Source organism: Epinephelus fuscoguttatus, linkage group LG21 (genome assembly GCF_011397635.1).
Source record: "Epinephelus fuscoguttatus linkage group LG21, E.fuscoguttatus.final_Chr_v1".
NCBI lineage: Eukaryota > Metazoa > Chordata > Actinopteri > Perciformes > Serranidae > Epinephelus > Epinephelus fuscoguttatus.
This window is the reverse complement of record NC_064772.1, coordinates 2,705,764-2,728,677: the sequence shown is the minus strand read 5'-3', so window position 1 is coordinate 2,728,677 and position 22,914 is coordinate 2,705,764. Positions and strand designations below refer to the sequence as shown.

General features: G+C 45.8%; 1 protein-coding gene across 1 annotated transcript in view; it reads right to left on the bottom strand.

The window, feature by feature from the left end:
- LOC125882131 (E3 SUMO-protein ligase ZBED1-like) overlaps positions 1-22,914 on the bottom strand; it is a 36,379-nt gene continuing 13,465 nt past the window's right edge. Inside the window, exons 2-3 of the mRNA XM_049565835.1 lie at positions 765-1,384; positions 1-550 (exon numbers count right to left, since the gene is read on the bottom strand). Coding sequence (XP_049421792.1) covers positions 242-550; positions 765-1,202 — 747 coding nt within the window. The 5' untranslated portion in view covers positions 1,203-1,384 and the 3' untranslated portion in view covers positions 1-241. The remainder of the gene's footprint in view (positions 551-764; positions 1,385-22,914) is intronic.

Below are 22,914 nucleotides of genomic sequence, written 5' to 3'. Positions count from 1 at the left end.
AGTTTAAACAGTCCCACATATCATATGGAGAATCCGTACCTCTTATTGTATGGACACTTTGGACAGTGTAAACAATCTTGCCATTCTCACATTACAAAATAGAGGTAGGTGTGTGCCTGTGTGTCTCGCATTGTATGAATGCATGAATGTATTAACATTTGTGTGCATGACTTCTACAGATTCTTTGCAAGGAACACAAGCTTATTAACCATTTGTGGTTTCAGGCAGGACCTCTCACAACTTACAATATTGCCCCCTGTACTGAAGAGTCTCTCTGAGAGCGAGATGGTTGCCGGCATGCACAAATATTTTCTTGCCATGTTGCTGAGCCAGGGAAAGTTGATTTTGTCGGTTTTCCACCACAGAAGGGGGTCCTCTTCATTGTCAAGTGTGGAAGACAGTAGCTGTTCAACTCAGCATCTATGGCAGCAGTGGGATCAACTGGTGCTGTGGCACTGGCAGTGGAGCTTTTAAAGAAGCTTGCCAACGACTTCTTTGTCTTTTTGGTGGGTGGGGGTGGAACTTCTTCTCTGATGCACTCAGGAGCATTCTAGAATGAAATAGACAAAAAGAGAAGAAAGAAATTTCATTAGTTTTATGTTGAAATATTATAATACAACATCATAATATAACAATGATTGTCACTGTATGAAGACCACAATGTTCAGCTCAGTGTAAACTTAAACATTTACTGAAATCTAAGATAATACAATTAAATAGCATGAACAGTTTTCTATTTAATCCGTTCTAACCATTATATTTACCTTGAGTTCCATCGTCATCATCTCTGACACCAGTCTGGCTTTGTTGATGGGGACGCTGTTTTCACTGATGTACTGTGTCTTGTATCTTGGGTCTAAGAAGGATGCCACATCCAGGAGCTCTTGCATGTCTCTATCTTCATACTTGCTGTTCATGTACTCCAACATTTTCTTTTTTAAGGACTTCGTCAAGTCAGTGTCATCCTCCTTTGGTGTCAAGAGGGTTGTGTTGAAAAGGCTCAGTACTGGCTTGAGGTGTGAGACACTTACATAATCTTCCCCTGACAGAGCATCAGTGAACTCAAGCAGTGGTCCCAGTGCCTTGCTGACCGATTCCAGTAGATCCAGGTCTTGATTCCCTAGAATTAGGTGCCATGTGTTTCTGTCATCTGAGAGGACCTCTGCCAGTGCTTTCTGCTGCTCCAGGATCCTGTCAATCATGAGCAGCTTGGACCCCCATTGAGTTTGACACTCAGTTATGAGACCATGGACTGGAAGGCTGAGGCACTTCTCGGCTTGCTCCAGTGCTACCCTCTTCTTCCAACTGTGTGAGAAGTGGCACACTAACTTTTTGCAGACACCTGTTGCATGGCTGATCTGGTTGTCAACTTTCACCGCATTTTCTGGAGAAAATATGTACAAAATAAAACAAATATATTACAATATAACTAAATAACCACATATTGTTACCTCTCTCTCTCTCTCTCTCTCTCTCTCTCTCTGAAGGAGAGGAGAGTTCTAAACAAATCTATTAAAAATAAACATAGAAAAACGTACCTATAGCCAGGTGTAACCTGTGCCCAAAGCACTGTAGCTGTGTCCAGCTGTTCACTTCCAGCGCCTTTATCATGTTTGATGCATTGTCAGTGGTCACGCAAACCTGCTGGTCCTCCTGCAAGCCCCAGTCCGCTAATGCATAGAATACATATATCCCCGAATCGCAGACATTCTTTTGACCCCTCACTTTCTCCTTTGTGTCTCAAATGTACCTTAACTCATTGCCTGTGGACATGTCATAAACTCCAGAAATATTGGTCTGATATTCTATGTGAAATGGAAAAAATATTTGTAAAGATTTAGAAATGGACCCATTGTCTTTGATTTTAGGTCTCCCAAGTAGGAATGTAACTACTGTAGCCAGCAAAAGGTTGTATAACATTCTTACATTTGCTGCTTGAAAAAATATATTATTACAGTGGACTAGTGATAAAGGCCCTTCTGTCAATGGTTGGTGCAAAGTTATATTTGAGTTGGTCCCTTTGGAATGTCTTACCAGTATCCTACATGCTAAAATAGATCAGTTCTACAACATCTGGCAGCCCTATTTGAATGATCTTGGACCTTATCTTTCCTCCATTATCTTACAAGGAGTCTCTTGAACAAGGACTCTTAAACTTTTGTGATTTCCCTGCAACAGGGACTGTTGTCTGTAACCTCCTTTGTTTGTTGATCTGAGCTGTTTGTTTTTTTTTGTTTGCTTGTTTTGTATGTATGTGTTCGTATTAATGTTGTCAAGAATGTTTATTATTGTCATTGTTTTTGTTGAAAATGAGAAAACCAAATAAATATATTGTTCCAAAAAAAAGAAAAAAAATAGGTGAGTGTTAACTAAAAGTAAGACTTCCTTAAAGGGATAGTGCACCCAAAAATGAAAATTCAGCCATTATCTACTCACCCATATCCACCCCGCCGAGGGAGTCTCAGGTGAAGTTTTAGAGTTCTCAAGCAACACAACTCCAGCTAATGGAGGCTTACGGTGCCCCAGATTCAACATCCAAAAACACATAATTGAAACCACAAAATATCTTCATATTGCTCGTCCGTATTGGTCCAAGTGTCCTGAAACCCCGACATAAAAAGTTGTTTGGAAAAATGTCATTTGAACTCTGTTTTTAGCCTCATTGTAGCCTGCAGCTCTAACTGCCTCTCTGTGCACCGCGCTGAAGTGTGCACGCCTGCCCGCGAGACCAGCGAAAGCATGTGAACACACATGAACGCGGTGCCCATGTCTCACGGTCTTGCGCACACACGTGAGCTTTTTATATTATATATTTGTTTTATATTTGTTTTAACGTTTTAACATTTTAACCTGAGAGTTGTACCGAGGAGCTAACCTTCTTTGCTTTGTTAACTTCTTTTTAAGAGGTGCTACAGAGTGTTGTCCGCAGCGAGCCTACGGCGCTATCGATAAGATGATTCGGGAGAGTTTAAAGTCGGTACGGGAAACCTCTGTTACTGAAGGACATGGTATTAAATTTAATGACGAAGGAATCGTTTCCTTAAATTTTGCGACAGCACTATCTGATGAACATCTAGTATAGTAACTGTTGCTGAGTGGCGTGTAATTGTGTAAAAAGAAATTAAAAGTTATTAAATAACTTGTCCATACCCATTGGTAGCTTTGTCACCTTCTACCTATGCCAATTCTCAATGCCTATGTGCAGTTTCACATAGATTGACCACGTCAGTGAGTAGAAAAACGAGGGACAGACAGAATGACACACTGACAGTTTCCGTGATCATGTATAGCATACCATACCATGACTTAGTCATACCAAAAATTAGAAAACAAAACAAACATTTGGCCACAGGGGGAGCCACAGCGATCGTATTTTAGCCATTTTTAAGCATTTTTCTGTTGTTATAGCACCACCCAGTTGCCAATTACAGTTAAATTTCTCCAGTCACCTTGAGGCGTCCTGTTCTACATATCTACCATGCAGAGGTAGCCTGGAAATCCAGACCCAAATCTAGAAAGATTTAGGGTCTGGCCATGAGTAATGAAAATGGCCCAACTCGAGGGGCAGCACCAAGCATGCATTTGTAAATATCACCGCATGCAGCCGGATAACACTACGACCAATCAGAACAATACACGGGGTGACGTATCCAAAGCTTAGCGACCAGCGGAGCTAACTGGTAGATTAGACTCTTGCCATATCTGGTCGGCAAAACAGCAAAAACATCCTTCTTGCAAAGGAAAGACTCGAGCGCCATCTTCTGTTCCTCTTTTAGAGAAAAAGCCAAGTCTAACTCGTTCATTGTAGTGGCCAAAGCCATTTCAAACAACTGGTGTTCATCCGTAGCCATCTTGCAATGTTTACTGACTGATTCCAGAATTCGTCGTCGCAGCGCTGTTGTCATCTGTTTAGCTCGTCTCTGGCCTGCCTATATCAGATACACCGATGTGATTGGTGCAGCTCGGTTTCATGGGCATAGGTAATGAGTATCATTACTGATTGCCAGAGTGACTCACTGAGCAAATTCAAATTGTGCTCTCGCGAGAACTCTGGATTTCCAGGGTAAAGCAGAGGTGGAAAAAGTACTGAAAAATTCCACTCAAGTAAAAGTACCTTTACTTTGATGAAATTCTACTTAAGTACAAGTAAAGCTACCCTTCTAAAAATCTACTCAAGTAAAAGTAAATAGTAATTTGTTTAAAATGTACTTAAAGTAGAAGATACTTAGTTACTTCCAACAACTTGAAGGGGGTCACTCATATGCAGTGCAAAAATGGTTCAGGGGTCATAAATCCAATCCGAAAACTGGTTATTTTTCTATGATGAACCATAGAATTCAATTCAATTTAGGGCTGCACAATATCATTAGAGCATCACTATCACAATGCGTTCTTGTGCAATAGTCACATTGTGAGACTCGCAGTATAAGTTCATCATATCAATATAATTTTAGTCAAAGGCAATATGCCATACTTATTTTGCTGGTTAATACTTTAGGTTGTGAAGTTTTCAATTTCCATGACAGTTTGATTGTAAAATGTACAGTACAGGCCAAAAGTTTGGACACACCTTCTCATTCAATGCGTTTTCTTTATTTTCATGACTATTTACATTGTAGATTCTCACTGAAGGCATCAAAACTATGAATGAACACGTGGAGTTGTGTACTTAACAAAAAAAGGTGAAATAACTGAAAACATGTTTTATATTCTAGTTTCTTCAAAATAGCCACCCTTTGCTCTGATTACTGCTTTGCACACTCTTGGCATTCTCTCCATGAGCTTCAAGAGGTAGTCACCTGAAATGGTTTTCCAACAGTCTTGAAGGAGTTCCCAGAGGTGTTTAGCACTTGTTGGCCCCTTTGCCTTCACTCTGCGGTCCAGCTCACCCCAAACCATCTCGATTGGGTTCAGGTCCGGTGACTGTGGAGGCCAGGTCTTCTGCCGCAGCACTCCATCACTCTCCTTCTTGGTCAAATAGCCCTTACACAGCCTGGAGGTGTGTTTGGGGTCATTGTCCTGTTGAAAAATAAATGATCGTCCAACTAAACGCAAACCGGATGGGATGGCATGTCGCTGCAGGATGCTGTGGTAGCCATGCTGGTTCAGTGTGCCTTCAATTTTGAATAAATCCCCAACAGTGTCACCAGCAAAACACCCCCACACCATCACACCTCCTCCCCCTCCATGCTTCACAGTGGGAACCAGGCATGTGGAATCCATCCGTTCACCTTTTCTGCGTCTCACAAAGACACGGCGGTTGGAACCAAAGATCTCAAATTTGGACTCATCAGACCAAAGCACAGATTTCCACTGGTCTAATGTTCATTCCTTGTGTTTCTTGGCCCAAACAAATCTCTTCTGCTTGTTGCCTCTCCTTAGCAGTGGTTTCCTAGCAGCTATTTGACCATGAAGGCCTGATTCGCGCAGTCTCCTCTTAACACTTGTTCTAGAGATGGGTCTGCTGCTAGAACTCTGTGTGGCATTCATCTGCTCTCTGATCTGAGCTGCTGTTAACTTGCGATTTCTGAGGCTGGTGACTCGGATGAACTTATCCTCAGAAGCAGAGGTGACTCTTGGTCTTCCTTTCCTGGGTCGGTCCTCGTGTGCCACTTTCGTTGTAGCGCTTGATGGTTTTTGCGACTCCACTTGGGGACACATTTAAAGTTTTTGCAATTTTCCAGACTGACTGACCTTCATTTCTTAAAGTAATGATGGCCACTCGTTTTTCTTTAGTTAGCTGATTGGTTCTTGCCATAATATGAATTTTAACAGTTGTCCAATAGGGCTGTCGGCTGTGTATTAACCTGACTTCTGCACAACACAACTGATGGTCCCAACCCCATTGATAAAGCAAGAAATTCCACTAATTAACCCTGATAAGGCACACCTGTGAAGTGGAAACCATTTCAGGTGACTACCTCTTGAAGCTCATGGAGAGAATGCCAAGAGTGTGCAAAGCAGTAATCAGAGCAAAGGGTGGCTATTTTGAAGAAACTAGAATATAAAACATGTTTTCAGTTATTTCACCTTTTTTGTTAAGTACATAACTCCACATGTGTTCATTCATAGTTTTGATGCCTTCAGTGAGAATCTACAATGTAAATAGTCATGAAAATAAAGAAAACGCATTGAATGAGAAGGTGTGTCCAAACTTTTGGCCTGTACTGTATATTTCATGCAAATACAGCCTTTCCAGACGAACAATGGTTCAAAAGACCCTTCATGATGGATACAAACAAGGACACGTGTACCCAGCCCGGAGGGGTACCGGGGCCCCGCCCTGGAGCCAGGCCTGGGGTTGGGGCCCGTGGGCGAGCACCTGGTGGTCGGGCCTTCGCCCATGGGGTCCGGCCGGGCCCAGCCCAAACCGGCTACATGGGCTTGTCCCCCTGCAGGCCCACTACCCGCAGAGGGATCCAGAAGGGTTCGGTGCAATGTGGATTGGGCAGCAGACCAAGGCGGGGGCCTTGGCGGTCCAATCCTCGGTTACAGAAGTTGGCTCTTGGGACATGGAATGTCACCTCTCTGGCGGGGAAGGAGCCGGAGCTTGTGGAAGAGGTTGAGCGCTACCGGCTAGATATAGTCCGCCTCACCTCGACACATAGTTCCAGCTCTGGAACCCTAGTCCTTGAGAGGGGTTGGACTCTTTCCTTCGCTGGAGTTGCTCCGGGTGAGAGGCGGAGGGCTGGGGTGGGCCTTCTGATAGCCCCCAGACTCTCTGCCTGTACGTTGGGGTTTACCCCGGTAGACAAAAGGGTTGCTTCCCTGCTGGGAATGCCTTGTTCCACTATGCCATTGTCGAGGCGGCGGTCGCAAGCTGTGGCTGCAAGGTCGCTGGGGCCAGTCGCGGCGGCAATCCCCGAGCCCGCTGGTGGACACCAGAGGTGAGGGGAGCCGTCAGGCTGAAGAAGGAGGCCTACAGGGCATGGTTGGTCTGTGGGTCTCCAGAAGCAGCTGACGGGTACCGGCGGGCCAAGCGGAGCGCAGCGGCCGCAGTCGTGGAGGCAAAAACTCAGGCATGGGAGGAGTTCAGTGAGGCCATGGAGGAAGACTATCAATCCGCTCCAAAGAGGTTCTGGCAAACCGTCCGGCGCCTCGGGGGGGGAGGCAGCAACTTGCTCACACTGTTTACAGTGGGGGCGGGGGGAAGGAATACTTTGAGGAGCTCCTCAATCCCACCAACACGTATTGCAGTGAGGAAACAGAGACAGGGGTCTCGGGGTCGTCCAATTTCTGGGGCAGAAGTTGCTGAGGTAGTGAAACAACTCCGAGGTGGCGGAGCCCCGGGGGTGGATGAGATTTGTCCTGGATATCTCAAGGCTCTGGATGTTGTAGGGCTGTCCTGGCTGACACGCCTCTGCAACATTGCATGGACATCGGGGGCAGTGCCTCTGGAGTGGCAGACTGGGGTGGTGGTCCCCATTTTCAAGATTTTCAAGGGGACCAGAGGGTGTATTCCAACTACAGGGGGATCACACTCCTCAGCCTACCCGGTAAGGTCTACTCCAGGGTGCTGGAGAAGAGGGTCCGGTCAAAAGTTGAACCTCAGATTGAGGAGAAGCAATGTGGTTTTCGTCCCGGATGTGGAACCGTGGACCAGCTCTTTACCCTCGCCAGGTTGCTGGAGGGGGCATGGGAGTTTGACCAACCAGTCCACATGTGTTTTGTGGATTTGGAGAAGGCTTACGACCGTGTCCCCAGGGGCATCCTGTGGGGGGTGCTCCGGGAGTATGGGGTTGGTGGCCCCTTGCTAAGGGCCATCCAGTCCCTGTACTGAAGGAGCAGGAGTCTGGTTCGCGTGGCTGGCAGTAAGTCGGACCTGTTCCCGGTGAGGGTTGGACTCCGCCAGGGCTGCCCTTTGTCACCGGTTCTGTTCATAACTTTTATGGACAGAATTTCTAGGTGCAGCCAAGTGGTGGAGGGTGTCAGGTTCGGCGATGGAAGGATCTCGTCCCTGCTTTTTGCGGATGACGTGGTCCTCCTAGCTCCATCGAACAGTGACCTCCAGCTCTTGCTGGGGCGGTTCGCAGGCGAGTGTGAAGCAGCTGGGATGAGAATCAGCACCTCCAAGTCTGAGGCCATGGTCCTCGGCCGGAAAAGGGTGGATTGCCCACTCCAGGTCAGGGGGGAGGTCCTTCCGCAGGTGGAGGAGTTTAAGTATCTCGGGATCTTGTTCACGAGTGCGGGTAGGATGGAGCAGGAGATTGACAGGCGGATTGGGGCGGCGTCAGCAGTGATGCAGGCGCTTAACCGGTCCGTTGTGGTGAAGAGGGAGCTTAGCCAGAAAGCGAAGCTCTCAATTTACTGGTCGATCTACGTTCCAACCCTCACCTATGGTTATGAGCTCTGGGTAGTGACCGAAAGAATGAGATCGCGAGTATAAGCGGCCAAAATGAGTTTCCTCCGCAGGGTGGCTGGGCTCAGCCTTAGGGATAGGGTGAGGAGCTCAGACATCCGGGAGGGACTCGGAGTAGAGCCGCTGCTCCTCCACATCGAGAGGAGCCAGTTGAGGTGGTTCGGGCATCTGGTAAGGATGCCTTCCGGACGCCTCCCTTGGGAGGTGTTTCGGGCATGTCCAACTGGGAGGAGACTTCGGGCCGCCCCAGAACACGCTGGAGGGACTACATCACCCGGCTGGCCTGGGAACGCCTCGGGGTTCCTGCGGAAGAGCTGACGGAAGTGGCTGGGGGGAGGACTGTCTGGGCTTCTTTGCTGAGGCTGCTGCCCCCGCAACCTGGACCCGGATAAGCGGAGGACGACGAGTACGAGTATGAGTACAGCCTTTCCAAATTCCAAATGATGACTTCTTTCCAAATAGAGCTATTCAAGTTATTGCAATACACTGTATATTGCAATACATATCGCAGTATACAAAATTGTCGTCAGATTGTCAGTTTGTCAAATATTGCGCAACCCTCATTCATTTTGACTCACCAACACAACTGTTAGACCAATGATACACAGAGCAACTTTTTGAGCAATGTTGTTGGGCATTATTCTCAGGGATGCAAACAGGTGTATGGTCAAAAAAGAGAGAGCTTGTCGAAGTGAAATTCTCAATATTAAAATACACAAACACTAGTTGGAAGAATACTGTGTATTCCGAAACAGAACAAATCCATTGAGCAACAGTGTTTCCTCTATATGCAACTAGCAGCAGTGGTGCTCCGCTGCTGAAATATGACCGCTGCTGCTGATTTATTTTTCTTTTTTTTTTTTTTGTCTTAGCTCTTTAGAAACTACCATTATATTATTTGGCGCTACGGACGCCTCATATCCAGGTCAATTCAGACACTTGTGTGTAAAGCATATAAGAGGAGAGGGCTCCATCTTATCTTTTCATAAGCTAAAGTTGTATTATTTTGAGCAACAGACGCTTCATATAATAACATATACTACACTTGCACCAATTTAATCAGAATCAGGCCAGTTTTCACGTGATCGGCCATGACCTGCAACCAGCTGGTCTGTCGAAAATATGCCGATTTAAAACACCAGTCAACTTCCCCTCGCGCCACATGATTGACATTGTCAGGCATCCGAATCACGTGGCCAGTCCATTTGAGCTGGTGTTGGGCGATGATGATAGTGATGGTGGAGATGCCAGCCTCCTCCAGGACGCTGGAGTAGGTCCGTCGATCCTCCCAGGTTATCCTGAGGATTCTCTGGAGGTACCTCTGATGGAAGGCCTCAAGTGCTCTCAAGTGCCTGCGGTAGGTGGTCCAGGCTTCTGACCCATACAGGAGAAGTGGGGAGCTGTACCGCTCTGTAGACCAGAATTTTGGTCTTTGACTGGAGGTCGCGGTTCTCAAAGACCCTTTTTTTCAGTCTTAAGTATGCTCCACTGGCACAGCTAAGACGGTAGTGTACCTCTTCATCAATGGTGGCTTTAGATGACAGGAGGCTGCCATGGTATGGGAAGTGGTCCACATTTTCCAACCTGGTGTTGTCAGTGGAGATGTTTGGGGGAGTGCTGCTGTTTGGTGGTGGCTGATGGAGGATTTGAGTCTTTTTTAAGTTGATGGCCAGACCAAGCTGGAGTTCCCTGGAGATGATGGCTGTTCATCTTTCGGGTCGTTCACTGGCTTGGTTGTCCGTGAGGGTCCGCACATTCCAGGTTCCAAAATGTAATTTGTGTTTCTGACCGCATGGTGGTGACCCCTCTGGATGTGGTAAACCAGACAGGGAGAATGAGGCAGGCTATGTTTAGGGTGCCTTTTCTAACCCCCTCCCCTCCTCCTTAATAGGGCTGCTCAGTCATGGGTGCAGCTACCAAAAAGCTCTTTCTGCCTCATCCAAGGGCTTAACGAACATCTAACACCCACTGCCTAGGGGCTGCCAGACTTCATGATCCTGCCCCCGTCACCTCTTCCTGATTGCCACAGGACTTTGTATCCGGGGTGTGAATAGGATGGGTTCCCTTTCAGGAGGACGCCTGTGCATGGTATCTTTTAATGTGGGGAGACTGATGTGCCTGCAGCCACCACACGGTCCTTGGCAGAGAGGGATCTGGATCCAGTGGCATGGAAACCAAGATGACTGGAGATCGCCCTCTGTTGCAGCCTTCATCCACCTTCTCAGCCGTTGTGGTGCTTCTCACTACTGCCATCTTCCGCCTGGTCCGCTGTTGAGGTCTTCAGTATTTGCCCATAGCTGGGGCTATTTACCCATAGCTGGGGTAGAGGTTAACGGGCAGCAGGGCATGTCCACATACAAGTGGGCCTGCATGCCGCGTCTCTGGGGTCCCCTGCTACTCTGATCCCGTACAGCTTGGCCTGGAACCGCGGGGTACCAGTTACCGTGTGTGGCCACAAGGAGGCGTGTATGAGTCTTGGCAGTGGAGAGGCTGTGTACTGGCAGAGGAGGCTTACGCACTCGGCTCCTCTTTTCACCCCCTGAAACCGGCGGGCTAGCCGGCGGCGGTAGCTGAAAGCAGAAAGTAGCAAGTAGAAGCGGCATGCAGCATGCACTAACTACAAGCACTACTTCTACTCCAACACTACTGCACTGAGCGTGTCACACGCCCTGCGCGCACACACACACACACACACACACACACAGTGCAGCTCACGGCTTAGGCGATGTGAGGAAGGAGACCTCAGGGACACACTGGTTTGGGTAGAACAACTATGGAGTAAATGATTCTGGCCAGAGAATCAGGGTCGAGGGGATACTTTAATTTTCAATGCAGGAGGTTCATAAGTGTAGCGTGTGTGTGTGTGTGTGTGTGTGTGTGTGTTGTTCTGAAATAAACAAAAGGAAAAATAGCTTTACACTCAATTATTACAAATATGCATATACAATCTGCAAACATGGGTGGCTTCTCACCTTAATCATTCATGCACACACATCAAAAGAGAGAAGGAGAAAGTTGTTAATTGTCCATGTTAAACTCAGAGCGGAGCTCTTGCTGCCCCATGGTGCCGCTTTAAACTGACCAGATGCGTGTCCCTGTGCCGAAGATGCACGTGTCCACGTCCGCGTGCTTACTGACAGGAGCGTTCTCATGGAAGCGGCAGCCTATACAAATGTGCACCCAATATGAATGTTCCATGGCAGCCTGTTCAAATGTGCACCTTTTTTCTCGTTGTTAAAATAAGAATGTCCATAACACTGCATTTTGTAGATGTAAAGCCCTGTATGAATTTTATGTTTTTTTTCTGTTATAATGTTCTGATAAAGGAAAGACAGAAAATACTGCAATATCTTGTGTGCTGTAAAGTGGTTTGAAAAAAATGAAATCGGAATCAGCCAAAATCGGAATCGGCCGTCCAGGCACTCTGCAAATCGGAAATTGGTATCGGCCCAAAAAATTGTAATCGGTGCAAGTCTAACATATACTATGTAAAACCAGTAGCGGCTCATGGTGAAATTGGGTGGGAGGGCTAATGCATTAGGCCTATGGCCTATACTGATCAATAGTTCAGCTGCAGTAACAGTAACATCACACTGAGATACAGTACCAGGTTACAGCAACAATGCACTACAACAAAACTAGAGGACTTCCGGTGATGCAAGCACCTGGGTAGCCACGCTTTGTTGGAGCTCCGCCACACTATCCTGTTTTAATTATTTCTGTTGGCATTAGTAGTCAAAGCAAAGCGGGTTTTATTACGGTTAATGTCCCTGGATCAGTTTTGGAGCAAAGCTGCCGGGAAAACGCCTCCTAAAACCACCACTAGAAAGAAAGACGTTCCGGCAGCCTCTCCTCCTGTTAGCGATGCTATGCTAGTAGCTGACACTAGCCCTCAATGCACTAGCCTGGAAGCAGACCCGGGCTTGACCAAAGCTCTGGAATTAATGACGGCAAATATCGCTCTTATGATGGATGAAAACTTAGAGAAGATGGCACGTGACATCAAAGCCAACATCTCTCAGAGTTTGAAGGAAGTCACCGAATGCGTTAGAGAGGCAGAGCAGAGGATCCTGGTGGTGGAAAACGCTTCAACTGATGCTGAAAAGCATCTGCTAGCTCTGGAAAAGATGGCTAATGAGTTAACGGAGCACCTTCACAACTATGAAAACAGAGGCCGACGCAAAAACCTACGGATCATCAGCCTGCCGGAGAAGTCGGAGGGGACGAACACAACAAAGTTCATGGAGACATGGATACCCCAGATCCTGCAGCTCGACACCAAAGCAGGATGCATTAAATTGGAGAGCGCACACAGGCTCCCTGGCCCGGAGACGTCCAGGCTTTCTCACGCTATGATAGTAAGGTCATAACTTCAGCGATCACCAATGGGTGATGGATGCAGCCAGACGACTAAAAGATATCTGACTTGAGGGAGCGAGGATCCACTTTTTCCCGGATTTTGCTGCTGCAACACAGAAGAGGCGACGTGAATACGACCAGGTGAGGAGGAAGCTGCAGAATATCAAGGGGGCTTGCTACACCATGATCTACCCTGCTTCCGGTGAATAACACTGTTAAAACGTTTCACTCTCCAGAGCAAGCCTCTGTGTTTGTTGCCTCTCTCTAATGCACAGAAAATATGCAGCTGAAACGGGAATGTCATCTTCATCATTTAGGGTGAGGTGCTAGCTAATAGGGCGACTGCTTCACCAGAAAGTGTACTTTGTTTAAGGTATTTTGAGTTGACTCAGGATTCATCTTTAAAAGCACCACGTGGATACCCTGGCAATTTGTATCTAACAAGTTACAGTTATTAGAGAAATGCATGTAGCGGTTATTCATGCAATGTTTGCTTACTGCCAGCCAAGCAAAAACAACCGTTTTGCCTTCCTTACTTATTAACAGGGATTTTTCTTTAATTTTACTTTACTATCCTTCTGTCATTTTATTTTATTTTATTTGTTCGTTTATTTTAATCTCTTACATGCCATCAGGATTTATAACCTACCAAATAGCCCCCCCCCCTCCTTTTTTTTCCATCTCCTCCTTTTGGGGAGTTAATCTACTCTACTTTGGTTTTTCATTAGTGGTAGGGAGACTCATATATTTTCAGTCACTTCAATTTTAATCAATTGTGCCAGCTCAAGTAAAGGTATGCTTGCATTTAGGGTTAGCCGAGGGGTCTTGCATCCTGAAGGAGGGTTTGAATTTACTCTCTGTTTGCTCTTAAGTTTAAAGGTCTTGGTATGGTCGGTGAAGGACCTAGTGTTAGTGTTTGTAAATAGATTTGTTCCAAGGTTGGCCACTGTTTTGTTACAAGTTTACAATGTGCTCAGTCTGACTGGCATATCAGTATACACAACAGCGAGGATTAGCAACAACTTGAGATATGCCAAAGTCTATTTAATTTAGTTATGAGTATTCCTTGTATCAAACTCTGTACTTGGAATGTACGGGGTATTCATCCCCCAGTAAAGAGAAAAAAATATTCTCACCTCTCTTAAAAAGGAGGGTGTTGAGGTTGCACTGCTGCAGGAAACCCATCTGGAGGATCAGGAACATCTTACACTTAAACGAGACTGGGTTGGCGAGACATTTTTTTCATCCTACACCTCAAACAGTAGAGGAGTATGTATTCTAATTAATAAGAAATTACCCTTTAAACTTGAATCTTGTGTTAAATACAGTAATGGATGCTATGTTATAATTAAAGGTCTGCTATATGGAAAATATATTTCAATTCTCAACATATATGCTCCATCCAATCACCCTACTGATTTTGTCATGAAGGCATTTTTGGAGTTTGCTGAACTTGAAACTGAATGTTCTATAGTAGGTGGTGATTTTATTTGTCACCTGAATCCACTTATTGATAGACTGCCGGCAGAAACTGGGGCCCCTTCAAAAAGAGCTAGAGCATTAGCAGATACATGTGATGAGTTTGGATTCACTGACATCTGGAGAACTGTGCATCCTGATTTAAAAGGGTTCACCTTTCTTTCCAATGCTCACAAAACTAGCTCTAGAATTGACTACTTCTTTATCCCTAAGTTAATGTTATCTTCCGTGCTGTCTTGTGAAATAGGAATTATTTCTGTTTCTGATCATAGTCCAGTATTTTTACAATTGCTGTTTCATGAAAAACAGGGTTTTACTAACTCTTGGAGGTTCAACTCACATCTACTCAGTGACCCCAAATTTATTTCATGCTTTAAGTCAGAATTTAAAATCTTTTATAAATAAACAATAAACAAAACTCTAGATATCTCTCCCTCAGTATTGTGGGAAACCTCTGAAGTGTACGCCAGGGGCCTAATTATTTCCTATACAAGGAGTAAAAAACGTGAATCGCTGGAAGCCCAAAGGAAATTAGAGGGTGAACTATCCAATCTTGAAAAGACGTATGCTAAATATCCATCTGAGGCTAATATGAAGGCAATGTTGGTCACAAGAGCATCTCTAAATTCTCTTCTTACCCACAGAGCCGAGCTAAGTATCAGGTTCGCTAAACAAAGGCTATGAGTGTGGCAATAAACCGAATAAATACCTTGCAAGACTAGTAAACAGGAAGAGTGACTCTCAGACAATTGCATCTATTAAAGACACAAATGGAGCTAGTAAATTTGACATTAACAGTATTAATAGGGTGTTTAAGGATTTTTATAGTAAGCTCTATATATAATATATATAATACTAGTGAGGAGCCCTCAGGAGTACAGGATCTGGTTGATAAATTCATGTCTAAACTTACTCTACCTAAACTAACAGATGAACAAAGAAAAGAACTAAATAAACCAATTATGAAAAAGGGGGTTTTGGAGGCACTGCAAACCCTACAGTCAGGGAAGGGCCCAGGCCCGGACGACCTTAGCTGTGAATTCTATAAAGAATTTAAGTCAGAACTTATGGACACTTTTCTGGAAATGTTAAATGATTCGTTTGACCCTTTGCTCTGATTACTGCTTTGCACACTCTTGGCATTCTCTCCATGAGCTTCAAGAGGTAGTCACCTGAAATGGTTTCCACTTCACAGGTGTGCCTTATCAGGGTTAATTAGTGGAATTTCTTGCTTTATCAATGGGGTTGGGACCATCAGTTGTGTTGTGCAGAAGTCAGGTTAATACACAGCCGACAGCCCTATTGGACAACTGTTAAAATTCATATTATGGCAAGAACCAATCAGCTAACTAAAGAAAAACGAGTGGCCATCATTACTTTAAGAAATGAAGGTCAGTCAGTCCGGAAAATTGCAAAAACTTTAAATGTGTCCCCAAGTGGAGTCGCAAAAACCATCAAGCGCTACAACGAAACTGGCACACATGAGGACCCACCCAGGAAAGGAAGACCAAGAGTCACCTCTGCTTCTGAGGATAAGTTCATCCGAGTCACCAGCCTCAGAAATCGCAAGTTAACAGCAGCTCAGATCAGAGAGCAGATGAATGCCACACAGAGTTCTAGCAGCAGACCCATCTCTAGAACAAGTGTTAAGAGGAGACTGTGCGAATCAGGCCTTCATGGTCAAATAGCTGCTAGGAAACCACTGCTAAGGAGAGGCAACAAGCAGAAGAGATTTGTTTGGGCCAAGAAACACAAGGAATGGACATTAGACCAGTGGAAATCTGTGCTTTGGTCTGATGAGTCCAAATTTGAGATCTTTGGTTCCAACCGCTGTGTCTTTGTGAGACGCAGAAAAGGTGAACGGATGGATTCCACATGCCTGGTTCCCACTGTGAAGCATGGAGGAGGAGGAGGTGTGATGGTGTGGGGGTGTTTTGCTGGTGACACTGTTGGGGATTTATTCAAAATTGAAGGCACACTGAACCAGCATGGCTACCACAGCATCCTGCAGCGACATGCCATCCCATCCGGTTTGCGTTTAGTTGGACGATCATTTATTTTTCAACAGGACAATGACCCCAAACACACCTCCAGGCTGTGTAAGGGCTATTTGACCAAGAAGGAGAGTGATGGAGTGCTGCGGCAGATGACCTGGCCTCCACAGTCACCGGACCTGAACCCAATCGAGATGGTTTGGGGTGAGCTGGACCGCAGAGTGAAGGCAAAGGGGCCAACAAGTGCTAAACACCTCTGGGAACTCCTTCAAGACTGTTGGAAAACCATTTCAGGTGACCATTGGATTATGTCCACCTTGACCCTGGGCCTTAGGCTCTGCTCCTGGGCTTACCCAGCCGTCATATTAAAGGCTCTTATCAAAGAAGGCTGTTCAATATTCTTACATTCGCTGCCCGGAAAAATATACTGCTTAAATGGATTGATACTGCACCTCCTACAATTATAGGAAGTGGAGTTTCCTCCCGAGGTCAACCTCCATTTCCCATCCCTGGGCTGACTGCAGGAGATTCTGCCTGGCTTGGCTGTGGGCGACAGGTCTTTGACCCTTTTTCACAAAGGCGATGGTGCTCAGCAGTGGTCTTGCTTTGGCTAATTGTTTCTTCCTCCTCTCCTGCTCCAGGATGTCTGCAAGCACTGCCAACACCTTGTCATGGCGCCACCTGTATCTCCCCTGTGTCAATATGGTCTTGCACCCTGACAGAATGCACACCATTGTTCCTTTCCCGACACACAACCTGCACATTAGGTCCTCCCTCATCTCCCACCTGTGCAGATTGACTGGGGTTGGTAAGGTGTCATACACTGCTAGTAGTAGAAAGGATATACGGAAGGGCTCCAGCCTCCTCAGTTCACTCCATGTGATGGTTCTCTTGGGGAGGTTCCACCTCGTCCAGGTGCCTTGAGCTGCAAGCTCGATGGATTTTGCTCTTCTCCCTTCTTCCTCAAGGTTTCGGACTTCATCCTGGGTCATGGTTCTCTTCTCCCTAGGGGTGGACTTTGATCACTGCTGGAAATGTGCTGTACCTAGACCCTGTCTTCCAGTGCAAGAGTTTCTGATGATGTCTTTGGTCCTTAGAGAACATTCTGCCTGGTTAATTGCCATGCTGGCGGCCCACTTACGGCCAGCTCTTGTTCTGACTCCTGCTTCCCTGGTGAGTTGGTCGTGAGAGTCCCTGTATGTCAGGGACAGTCTGCACTTGGCGACTTTAAACTCCTCCACCACTTATGACAGGGGAAGCTGGAGCTGGCCCGACCTTATGTAGAGCCACAAGGATGTAAAGCTTGGGAGTATTCCCAACCATCTTCGAAGGTGCTTGTTGAACTTCCTCTCCATCTCTTCAACAGTTGATAGAGGCACCTCATGGACAGTGAGAAGCCACATGAGTCTTGGGAGCAAGCCATGTTGGTAGATCCAGCACTTGTATTTCCCAGGCAGGCCGGACTTGTCAATCTTCTTCAACCACTTCAACTTGTTTTACCGGTGTTGGAGATGCTGTTCTTCTCTGACAGGAAATCATCATACCACTTTCCAAGGCATCTAATTGGGTTCCTCAGGATGTTCAGGATCACTTCCCCTTGAACAAGTAGCTTGAACCTTCCAGTTGTTCTGCCCTTTTGGATCACCAGGCTCCTTGACTTCTTGGGCTTGAAGACTTAGTTGCGGGCCAGCACCAGCTTCCCCTGTCATCAGTAGTTGCAGCATTGTATGGGTTACTTTTAACATCCGTGCTGCTTTTAATCTGTACAGCACTTTGGTCAACCCCGGTTGTTTTAAATGTGCCCTATAAATAAAGTTTGAGTTGAGTTGAGTTGAGTTGAAGACCATCTTTGCCCAAGTGGCCATGCGATCCATTTCTGCCAGGACCCATCTTGCCTGCACGTGAGTTGGTGTTATCACGGTAAGGTCATCCATGAATGTCCTGATTGCTGGCTGTTTACATCCTGAAATGGTCTTCGGCCCTCTTGACTTTGTACTCGCTGCAGAGATGATCAGGTTCATTCCCACGATGAACAAGATGGGAGAGATTGTGCATCCTGTCACTATCCCCTTCTCCACTGGCTGCCACTTTGTTGTAAACTTGGCGGACTGGAATCGTAGCTTGATATCTCTCAGGTAACTGGCGATCATGCCCTGGATGTTATGTGGGATGTGGTAGTAGTCCAAAGCTTGGATCAAGTTATGGGGAATAGATCCATATGCATTTGCAAAGTCAAGCCAGTTGACTGTTAGGCTGCCTTACTTCTCCTTTGCTTCTTGGATGAGTTGGCTGAGGACCCCTGTATGCTCCAAGCATCTGGAGAACCCTTCGACACCACCCTTCTGGATAGAGGTGTTAATATATCCATTCTGGGTCATGAACACGCTCATTCTCTTGGCAAGCACAGAAAAGAAAATCTTTCCCTCCACACTAAGTAGGGAGATAGTTCGGAACTGGCTGATCTGTGTGGATCCCTGTTCTTCTGCTCTTCTCCAGCTTGTTGGAATGGTTCCCTTGGAACAAATTACCCGCATAAGCTTCCACAGCCTTAGGGCATGTCTTGTATACTTTGTACGGTATACCGCTGGGACCTGGAGCAGAAGATGATCTTGCATGCTTGACTACCTCTTGAACCTCTCTCCATGATGGACACTCTGTGCCGAGGGATGTGGTAGGTGGGTCGATGTTAGTAAGCCCATGATCACCTTCTAGGGCATCAAAGGGTCACTGAATGTCTCCTCAACAGACTGCTCCACCTCCTCTTTGGAACTTGTTAGAGTCCCAGACTCTGCCTCCCCAAGAAGTGAATTGGTGAAGCTTTTTTTTTTTTTTTTTTTTTTTTTTTGTGATTAATCAAGATGGCGGTGCACACAGTTGCAGCAGCTCAGTGTTCTTTCAGTTGGTGCTTTGTATGGCTTTTTGGATACGTGTTGTTTTGTGTCCTGAGTACTTTATGTCAGGCGAACAACATATACGGCCGGCACGATCTCCTTAAGATAGGAGTTTGTTACGAGCGGAGCATTACAACCAAGTTTCTCCACTTACACAAGATACCGGCGGACATAGCACGGTGCCCCGGCTCCCCATGGATTACCATCCCTGCAGGGAGGAGGCAAAGGCGGGGCTGCAGGGCTGGCGCACTAGCCAGGTTACGGAGGCAGCCACTCAAATCTCCGCTTCCCAGCCTGTTTCTCACGAACACCAGATCCCTCGCCAATAAGATGGATGAGCTGAGGTTACAGATTGCAGCCAATAACACCGTGAAGGATAGCTGCATTCTGCTGATCACGGAGACCTGGCTTCATCCACTTATCCCAGACTCTGCGACTGAACTAACAGGCTACACTACATAGAGACGTGACAGGACAGAGAGCTCTGGTAAGAGCAGAGGAGGGGGGCTGTGTGTGGACATGAATAACAGTTGGTGTACTAATACAGTGACTGTAGACAGCCACTGCTCCCCGGACTTGGAGTATGTGACTGTGAAATGCAGGCCTATTTACCTCCCTAGAGAGTTTACTGTCATCATGGTAACAGCTGTTTACATCCCACCAGACACTAATGCTAAAGTGGCTTGCAGTCATTTGTATAGCAGCATTAGCAGAGCACACATCCTGATGCTGTACACATTATAGCAGGGGACTTCAATCATGCGGACTTGAAAGCAGTGCTCCCTAAATTCCACCAACATGTTGAGTGTGCTACTAGAGGAAATAACACACTGGACAAGGTGTACTCCAACATCAAGCTGGGCTACAGGGCTAAACCACTACCTCACCTGGGCCAGTCTGACCATATGTCTCTGCTGTTAAGAGAGATGAGATTTTCAAATGAGACAGGTTGACGTGCTGACGTATTGCGGTAAGCGAGTTGTGTCATTTCCGGTGTTTCTGTGACAGCGTCTCTGTACTGCTCTGGTGAATTCTAGTAGCCTGTTTTCTCACTAACCCACACTGGTTCTGTTTAAGCACTTACAGCTCTCCTCCTTTCTACGACTTTCTCGCTAAGCTCTTAGATGTTGTTTGCACATTACTAGCCTTGGTAGCTACATTAGCTTTACAGCTAGCGATGGCTTATCCCTCTGCTCTTTCTTGCTCGGTGTGCCAAATGTTCAGTTATGCCTCTGCCTCCTTTAGCGACAGTGGTAATTGTAATAAGTGTAGCTTATTTGCTGTGTTGGAGGCGAGGCTTAGTGAATTAGAAGCGTGGCTCCGCACCATGGAAAACCATTCAGTAGCTGCAGTAGTTAGCCAGCCCCCTGTAGCCGGTGCAGAGCCACATAGCATAGCCTTAGCCTCTGCTGTCTGTCCTCCGGTAACTCCCGTTCAGCCGGGAGGTTGGGTTACGGTTCGCCAGAAGCACAGCTCCAAGCCGAATCCCGCGGCTCACCACCAGCCTGTTCACGTTTCCAACCGCTTTTCCCCACTCAGCGACACACCCGCTGAGGATAAAACTCTGGTTATTGGCAGCTCTATTCTGAGAAACGTGAAGTTAGCAACACCAGTGGCCATAGTCAAATGTATCCCTGGGGCCAGAGCGGGCGACATTGAATCTAATTTAAAACTGCTGGCTAAAGCTAAACGTAGATTCAGTAAGATTGTTATTCACGTCGGCGTCAATGACACCCGGTTACGCCAATCGGAGGTCACTAAAATTAATATTGCCTCGGTGTGAGAATATGCCAAAACGATGTCGGCCTCCGTAGTTTTCTCTGGACCCCTCCCAAATCTGACCAGTGATGACATGTTTAACCGCATGTCATCATTTAATCACTGGCTGTCCAGGTGGTGTCCAGCAAATGATGTGGGTTTCGTTAATCACTGGCAAACTTTCTGGGGAAAACCTGGTCTTATTAGGAGAGACGGCATTCATCCCACTTTGGATGGAGCTGCTCTCATTTCTAGGAACCTGGCAAACTTTATTAGTAATTTAAATCCCTGACAACCCAGAGCTGAGACCAGGACTCAGAGTCGCAGTCCTATACGCCTCTCTGAGCTTCTAGTTCAGTTACCCAGCCATAGTTTTCATAGTTTTATACAAACGATGTCTGTCCCCCGACCACCTAAATTATTTAAATCTAAAATTAAACAAAGAGGAGTTGTGCATAACAACCTCATAAAAATAATTAATATCAGGTCTCTATCATCTAAAGCAGTGTTGGGAAACAAATTAATATCAGATAATCATATTGATTTACTCAGTCTCACTGAAACCTGGCTGTGTCCAGATGAATATGTTAGTCTAAATGAATCCACTCCTCCCAGTCATAGTAATACCCACATTCCTCGAGGCAGCGGCCGAGGAGGGGGAGTTGCAGCCATTTTTAACTCTAGTCTGTTAATCAGCCCTAAACCTAAACTAGATTATAATTCATTTGAAAGCCTCGTTCTTAGTCTTTTACATCCGACCTGGAAAACCTCGCAGCCACTTTTATTTGTTATAGTGTACCGTGCTCCTGGCCCGTATTCTGAATTTGTATCTGAATTCTCAGAGTTTTTATCCAGTTTAGTTCTTAAATCAGATAAAGTTATTACTGTAGGCGATTTTAACATTCATGTTGACGTTGATAATGACTCCCTGGCTACCGCGTTTATCTCATTATTAGACTCCATTGGCTTCAGTCAGGGTGTACATGAACCCACTCACTGTTTTAACCATACCCTCGATCTAGTTCTGACGTACGGAATTGAAATTGATAACCTAAAAGTCTTTCCACAGAATCCCTCGCTATCGGATCATTATCTGATTACTTTTGATTTCTTTTTACTCAATTACACGCCACTCAGCAACAGTTACTATACTAGATGTTTATCAGATAGTGCTGTCGCAAAATTTAGGAAAAGATTACTCCGTCGTTATATTCAATACCAAGTCCCTCAGTAACAGAGGTTTCCCGTACCGACTTTGATCATTTTGTCGATAGCGCCGTAGGCTCACTGTGAACAACACTTGACTCTGTAGCTCCTCTTAAAAAGAAGTTAAAAAAGCAAAGAAAGTTCGCTCCTTGGTATAACTCTCAAACCCATAAGTTAAAACAAATATCGCGAAAATTTGAAAGGAATTGGCGATTAACCAAACTGGACGAATCTCGTTTAATCTGGACAGACAGTCTCAAAACTTATAAGAGGGGCCTCCGCAATGCCAGAGCAAACTATTACTCAGCATTAATAGGAGACAATAAGAACAACCCCAGGTTTCTTTTCAGCACTGTAGCCAGGCTGACTGAGAGTCAAAACTCTATTGAGCCTTGTATTCCTTGAGCCCTTAGCAGTAATGATTTTATGAGCTTTTTTAACTATTAGAGGCAAAATTCATGACCTCCTGTCCTCAGATAGTACCTATCTAACCTCAAACACAGCTGTAAAACCTAATATATATTTAGATTGCTTCTCCCCAATTTCTCTTCAAGAATTGGCCGCAGTGATTTCTTCATCTAAATCATCAACGTGTCTCTTAGACCCCATCCCAACTAGGCTACTTAAGGAGGTCTTTCCTTTAGTTAACACTCATATATTAGATATGATCAATATATCCTTATTAACAGGCTATGTACCACAGTCTTTTAAGGTAGCTGTAATTAAACCTCTACTAAAAAATACCCTGGATCCAGAGGTGTTAGCCAACTATAGACCAATATCTAATCTTCCCTTTATGTCAAAGATCCTTGAGAAAGTAGTCGCAGACCAGCTGTGTGATTTTCTCCATGATAATAATTTATTTGAG